Source organism: Stenella coeruleoalba (assembly GCF_951394435.1).
Source record: "Stenella coeruleoalba genome assembly, chromosome: 1".
NCBI classification, from domain to species: Eukaryota; Metazoa; Chordata; class Mammalia; order Artiodactyla; family Delphinidae; genus Stenella; species Stenella coeruleoalba.
In genome coordinates this window covers 98,708,945-98,715,852 of record NC_137169.1, presented here as the reverse complement: position 1 = coordinate 98,715,852, position 6,908 = coordinate 98,708,945, and the positions used below count along the sequence as shown (strand labels likewise).

General features: G+C 58.2%; 1 protein-coding gene across 1 annotated transcript; it reads left to right on the top strand.

Annotated features, from left to right (window-relative positions):
- Positions 1 to 95: 95 nt before the first annotated feature.
- On the top strand, positions 96 to 6,653 carry RHOC (ras homolog family member C). The gene is made up of 5 exons (XM_079944177.1): positions 96 to 354; positions 3,883 to 4,046; positions 4,587 to 4,707; positions 5,020 to 5,150; positions 6,059 to 6,653. Exons 2-5 carry the CDS (start codon positions 3,891 to 3,893, stop codon positions 6,230 to 6,232), a joined length of 582 nt encoding a protein of 193 aa, XP_079800303.1. The 5' UTR covers positions 96 to 354; positions 3,883 to 3,890; the 3' UTR covers positions 6,233 to 6,653.
- The last annotated feature ends 255 nt before the right edge of the window (positions 6,654 to 6,908 follow it).

Sequence of the window (6,908 nt, the reverse complement as noted above, 5' to 3'; positions counted from 1 at the left end):
CCTTTCCTGACCCCACCCCGGGCGCCTCTCAACTTTCCCGACGCCGGTCCGCCACTAGGAGCTGGAAGGTGGGGCAGAGGCAGAGTCCTCAGGGGTCCCGTTCGCCGCGCCTCGCCCCGCTGCCCACTCCTCCACAGTCCCAGCATCTCCCCCAGATCCCGGGGACTCTCGCTGGGCGACCCTCTGGGGCCGTGAGTGGGGGCCGTGGGCGGGCGGAGCCAAGGGACGCCCGGCCCGCCCCTCCCCGCGAGTCGCCCCTCCCCGCCGCGGCGCTGGAGGAGGGCGGGGCGGTGCCCCTCGGGTCAGTCTCTGCCTCCGGCACCGGCCGCGCAGCTGGAAGCGGCGGAGCGGAAGGTATCCCGGGTTGGGGCTCTGGGCGGCGGGGTCGTCCTGGGAACTCATCCCCAGGAGAGCACTCCCCCCTTCTCCGCCTGGCAGGAGCTCGGGGCGCCGGCCGGGGAGGGGCTTTGGTCCGAGCGCGGGCCGCCTGCTCCCCCTCGTACGCGGCGTCTGGGCGGTGCAGGGGTCGGGCCGGCTTGGCCCCTCCCTGCCCTCCTGGGCTGCAGTGAGGGGCCCCGGGAATTGCCCCGCAGGGCCTCTCGCCTCTTGGTGTCCGAGTCGGAGTCAGTTCCCTTCTCCCGGCTTCCCGGAACCTGCCCGGCCGGGCGAGGGGAGAGACGGCAACTTGGGTCTCCGCGAGGGAGCCCCAGCGCAGACGCTCTAGCTCCCAGGCCTGGCGGCCCTCTGTGAACCTGGGCTTGGGTGTGGGTCTGGGCCCGAGTCCGGGTTGAGGTGGGAATCCCCCACTCCGGGCCGGTGGAGTGGCGGGAATAGGGGCGGGTGTGACCGCGGGGGCTGCCACTGCCCCGGGGGTCTGGACGTCGCCCTAGATGGTTTCTGGGGCCGGCCTGGAGTGGAGGTACAGGAGATTGGGAAGGATCCAGCCCGTGTGTGCGTGTGTGTGCGTGCGTGCGTGCGTGTGTGTGTGTGTGTGTGTGTGTGGTTTTCAAGTTGAGGAGGAGGTATCTGATTTCTTCCCTAGACCTCAGGGGTGGTGGGCAGGGTACAGCAGAACCTGGTTCATCTGGAAATCTAGAGAATGACTGAGGAGACGGCAGCTGTTTTATTCCAGGGAAGGCCCCAGAAATTCCAGGGTCATTCCAGGCCCCGTGTGGGGTTTGGTTGCCCCTCTTAGGGTCAGTGGGGCAGTTCCTCAGGGGCTGCCTCTCACAGGGAGCTGTTGTTTTCGCCATCTTGGCGTTGGGCCTGGTGGCCTGGCCCGGCCTGGGCCAACTACTCTTCTGAGCCTGAAGGGAACATCTTCTAATTGAGATGGGGGGGCTCTAGGTCATTTAATGCATGCCCTTGCCCTGGAGTTCTGGCCTCTGCCCACCACCGTCTGGTGCCACCTAAACTGCCTTGCCTGGGGCGGGCATACTCATGCCTAAGCAATTGGTATTCACCCTAGTGGTGAATGCGCTCCATCCCTCCATCAATACTGCCCATCCCAGGTTGAGGCTACCCCAGCCTGTCTTCCCACAGTTGGACCAATGGAACCTGTGGGAGTAGGTGAGGGTGCTGGTCACCTGGGTGGAATTTCCAGGGGACCCCTTTTCTTTTTTTTAAAAATTAATGTATTTTATTTATTTTTGGCCGCGTTGGGTCTTCTTTGCTGCTCAGGGGCTTTCTCTAGTTGCGGTGAGCGGGCCCTACTCTTCGTTGCGGTGTGCGCGCGGGCTTCTCATTGCAGTGGCTTCTCCTGTTGCAGAGCACAGGGCTCTAGGGCACGCGGGCTTCAGTAATTGTGGCACGCGGGCTTCAGTAGTTGTGGCACAGGGACTCAGTAGTTGTGGCTCGCGGGCTCTAGAGCACAGGCTCAGTAGTTGTGGCACACGAGTTTAGTTGCTCCATGGCACGTGGGATCTTCCCAGACCACGGCTCGAACCCGTCTCCTGCATTGGCAGGCAGATTCTTAAGCACTGCGCCACCAGGGAAGCCTGAGACCCCCTTTTCTGAAGGGTGGTTTCCATTTTTGGAGGGGATCTGCTGGCAGGGTGAATGCCTTCTTGCCTGTTTTGGGGGTATCAGAGAGCCCCTGTTGTGATGGGGAGAGTGTGGCCGTGCACTCAACTCCTATAAATTCCCTCTGATTCATATCCACTTGCCCCCATCCCACTGTTGTGCATGTGTGTGTGGAGGGGAAGGAGGCCACCCGGGACCCCACTGCTGAAGAGAGCTTGCCTTGGGCTGGAGTATTCGCTCCCTAAAAGGCAGACCAAGGCAGGGCTGTGAGGTGGTGGTGGTGTGTGGGGAGTAAAGGAGCTCAGCCTAGTTTGACAGGATGTGGGACTGAGAAAAAGCCAGGTTTGGGGTAGAGATCAGGTTACCGTCCCCTTCTTTTTTAACTACTCCCTGTGTGGTTGGTGCTGGGACTGGCCCTCATTTGTCTCTTTTTTGGGGGCTCCTCCCAGCACAGGCTCCAGCCTCCGCTTCTCCCAACAGCTTCGACTTCATCTCAGGCCCAGAGCCCGCCCTCTCTTCCTCCTCGGCTGTAGGCCTGGGAACTCCAGCCGACTGGAGGTCAGCTCCTCTCCCCAGGGAAGGAGGAAGTGAGGCTCAGCTGAGGCGCGGGGAAGCTGGGAAGGTGTGATGAACTGTGCAGATGCTCTTTGGTGTGTGTTGGGGGCAGGGACCACATGGAAACCCCAGGAAGCTGACTCCTTGCCCTGAGTCACAGGGAGGGGTGGGCAGGACCTCAGGGTGAGCTGGACAGAGTGGAGGAAGGGGCTGTTCCAGGGAGTGGGTGGAGGTGATTCCCTAGTGGATTATTCTCAGTCGCTCTGCTGTGGTAGATGTGTGGCTCCCTACAGTGTGGTCATTGTCCCCTGCCTGGGGCTGAGTGACCCAGTGTAGCTTCCAGGCCCAGTAGGAAGCAGGGGGAGGAAGGCAGGCTGCCCGAATGTGGGCTGTGGGCACTGCCTGGACTGAGCCTCCTTTGTGTGACTCGGGGCTCTGGGGACCGGGACAGGGTGGGCCAGGGAAGCCTGCTGGCTGCTGCCGCTGCCCTCTGTCTGGGTTTCCCTCCCTCTGCTCTCCTTCCCACCTCTGGGGTGATATGTAGAAAAGCAACAGACTCTAGAGTCACACAGCCCTGCTTTGAGTGCCATCCCTGCCACAACTCTGAATTCGTGTCTTAACCTCAATGAATCTCACTTTCCTAGTTTGTCAAAATGGGGAGCTCACTACCTACCTTCCAGGCTTCTGGGGACTGAGGGAGGTGATTTTTGTCCAAATGCCCACCATAGTGCCTGGCACCTAGGGGTGTGATAAATATTCTTTCCCTTACCCAACCATATGGGTAGGGACTCTTTGTTTTTCGCTGGGCAGGCATGACTTGTACTGACTTTGGGACAGTGTGTTCCAGATTGGACCTTCACAATTATTAAACTTTAAAAAGTATCGAAATCCTGGTAAAAAATACATCTGACTTGAAACCCTGATATGTAGAATAGATAAAAGCTTGCCCTTCTGGACACGTCACTGGTCCCTGAGCACCCCTTTAGGTGTCCAGGGGCCCACAGTTGGGGAGTAGATTAGATTAGAACTCATGCTTTCTGGCTCCCAAGTGGGTGGTTCTTCCACCTCCCACTTCTGTATCCTAACCCATGGGGGAGACCTGTCCCTGACCTTGAGATTAGGAATTTCAAGCTCAGTTGCCCGACCACTTGGTTCTTGGCAAGAACATGCCTGAGCAAGCCCTTTTCCCTCCCTCCTCTCCCTTCACTGGATGCCTCGGTTTCCAGGGAGGGCTTGGGGGCCCTAGAGAAGTGTTTGTGGACTTACTGTCTTTTCCCAACATCCCCACTGCCTCTTCCCTACCAGCCCCAGCCATGGCTGCCATTCGAAAGAAGCTGGTGATCGTGGGGGATGGGGCCTGTGGGAAGACCTGCCTCCTCATCGTCTTCAGCAAGGATCAGTTCCCAGAAGTCTATGTCCCTACTGTCTTTGAGAACTACATCGCCGACATAGAGGTGGACGGCAAGCAGGTAAGGGCGAAGAGCCCCTTGGAACCACGCCTGCCCCCATCCCTTACGGACCTGGGATGTCCGTGCTCACCATCCACCCATGTCCTTGCTTCACTCTCCCTGCTGGAACCAGTGGGAGTTAGGAAGTGAAACTGCAGTCTTAGGAAATCTGGATAACCTCCTGGTTTTTTACACGCTGGCTCTGTAATCTGGGCCCAGTCCCTTTGCCTCTGGGTTTAAGCTCCCCCAGCTGTGAAATGGAAATAATGGTAAGGCCTCCTTCGAAGGGTTTTTATGAGTATTAAATAAAATAGTGGCGCTCCCGATGGCAGCTCAAACTGCACAAAGATCAAACGCTGTTGTCTCAGGATTTAAGAAACTCACCTTAGTTTATGTTGTGTGACAATGATTAGCACTATCCCTGGCACATAGTAGGTGTTCAATAGGTAGATGTTCAGTGAACCTAAGGGACCAGGATTTCAGAGAGGACCTCTGGGTGGCAGGGTGTGGGGTGTGTAAATGGGGCCCTCAGGCTAGCTAAGCACTGGCCCTGTGTGTCAGGTGGAGCTGGCTCTGTGGGACACAGCAGGGCAGGAAGACTATGATCGCCTGCGGCCTCTCTCCTACCCGGACACTGACGTCATCCTCATGTGCTTCTCCATCGACAGCCCCGACAGCCTGGGTGAGGGGGTTGGAGGGAGGGGGCTGAGAATCCCTTGGAATCAACCAACCAGAGGGAGCTCTTGCCTTGGCTCCTTTCAGCCATCTTCAGAAGCTGTGTGGGAGGGGTGCCGGGGAGCCCCGTTAGCCTCCTTCCCTGTGGTGACTCTGGCCCTCCGAGGGCTCAGGGAAGGGTGTGTACTGTGAGGGGGGCGGGGGTGGCTATTCATGCTGAATAGCCTCTAAGACTCTGCCCCGCGGAGACAAGGGGACCCGGGGGAAGCCTTCTAGCCTAAGTGGAGGCACCAACACCTGTCGGGATGTGTCTGTGCAGAAAACATTCCTGAGAAGTGGACCCCAGAGGTGAAGCACTTCTGCCCCAACGTGCCCATCATCCTAGTGGGGAATAAGAAGGACCTGAGGCAAGATGAACATACCCGGAGAGAGCTGGCCAAGATGAAGCAGGTGGGTGCAGCCGCCAGGCTGGGAGGCCTTGGGGAGGAAGGTGCCCTCTGAGGGCTTGCAGGCTGGTGAAGGAGCCTCCCTCCTACTGACTCCCCATGTTAGAAGTGACGGTAGTGTCCACCTCCTACCCCCCTGGCACCCCCACCCTGGTGAGGGAGAACCAGAGGGGCCCTTAGGGTCTGACCCAATATTCCATGAGACTGTCAGAGGACGGTGACTTGTTCAAGGTCATTTGGCATTTTGTCTGTTGTCCGCTGTTTGGCATTGGAGCTATTAAGATGAATGAGAAAATCCTTGCCCTCAGGGAACCGGGTTCTTAGAGTAGATGTTTTGCTTGAGGTATGCAGGTGGAGCCATCAGAGTATACCTGGGGAGGTGTGTGGGCTGCTGTGGATGTGGAACGGAGGGTATTCTAAGTGGCTGGGAAAAGGCCCAGAGTGAGGGAGCTGGCTTATTTGGGGACCTGGTAAGTGGCTTTCTAGCCAGAGGACGAGTTGATTAGGGAGAGCTGCCAGGATAAGGAATCTAGACTATTCTTTGAACATAATTATGGCAGAGTTTTAAACTGGGGACAGATATGGTCAGAGTCAGCATGTTAGAAAACTGATTCTGGCAGCCATAGAGGATGGATTGGAAGAAAGTGAGAACAGAGGCTGGGAGGTCGGTCAGGGGATGGTAGATCCTCACTCAGGCAAGAGAAGAGTGTACCGTGGGGTATAGGGCTGATGGGGAGAATTCTGAAGCTAAGTAGGAGTCTTGGGTCTCTAGCCTAGAAGCCATCCACGGTGGCCGGGGCTTGGATGCTTCGTGGGGTCAGGGCTGGAGGAGATATTTGTTCTTGTTACAAATATGGGTGAGGTACACCTAACCAGCAGCTTCCTTTGACGACTCTCCTCCTGCCTTCCCAGGAGCCTGTTCGATCTGAGGAAGGCCGGGACATGGCGAACCGGATCAGTGCCTTTGGCTACCTTGAGTGCTCAGCGAAGACCAAGGAGGGGGTGCGGGAGGTGTTTGAGATGGCCACTCGAGCTGGCCTCCAGGTCCGCAAGAACAAGCGCCGGAGGGGCTGCCCCATTCTCTGAGGTCCCAAGCCTCCCCTCCTCCCTTCACAGGGTGCAGGAACTTCCCCTGCCCCCAACAGCCCCACCCTATTAGGGATCCCTGCTGAAGGCTCCCTTTCCCAACTCCCTCCTGCCCAGGACTGCATCGCGCTTCCCCAGCCCTGATGGTGGTGGCCGTAGGCCCCGACTCAGCACTCTGGGAACCAGAGCACAGTCCCTCCTCCTGTTGCCTTGGTCCAGGGGTGGGGCTCTTGATCCCTTTGGCCTTCCCCAGAGGATCATCACACCAGCACTTTATACACTTCTGGCTCACAGGAGAGTATGTGGGGTAGGGGACTTGGAGGGTGTAACCCAGAGTCCCGGGCCCCCGGTGTTTCTGCTTTGGGCAGGGGCCTTGCATCTGGCTGTACTTGGTGTGGGGCATGAATAAAGGCCACAGGCTCCAACATGTGTGTGGCTTCCTGTCTTTCTCTCCTGGTCCCTGTGAGCCTGGAGTCCCATCTCTCCAGGGTGCTTGCCAGGCTGGCCCCCTGTCTGCAAAGGCAGGACTCCCGGGCAGGCAGGGTGGAGTCTTGGAGAAAAGGATGAGGTCATGCCTGGCTCTGGGCCTTGGAGGCGGGTGAGGGGAGTGGTCTGGAGCACTGGGCTAAACTTAGAAGCCTGTGGGTGGCTTCCCTGCCACCTCCCACTAGATTTC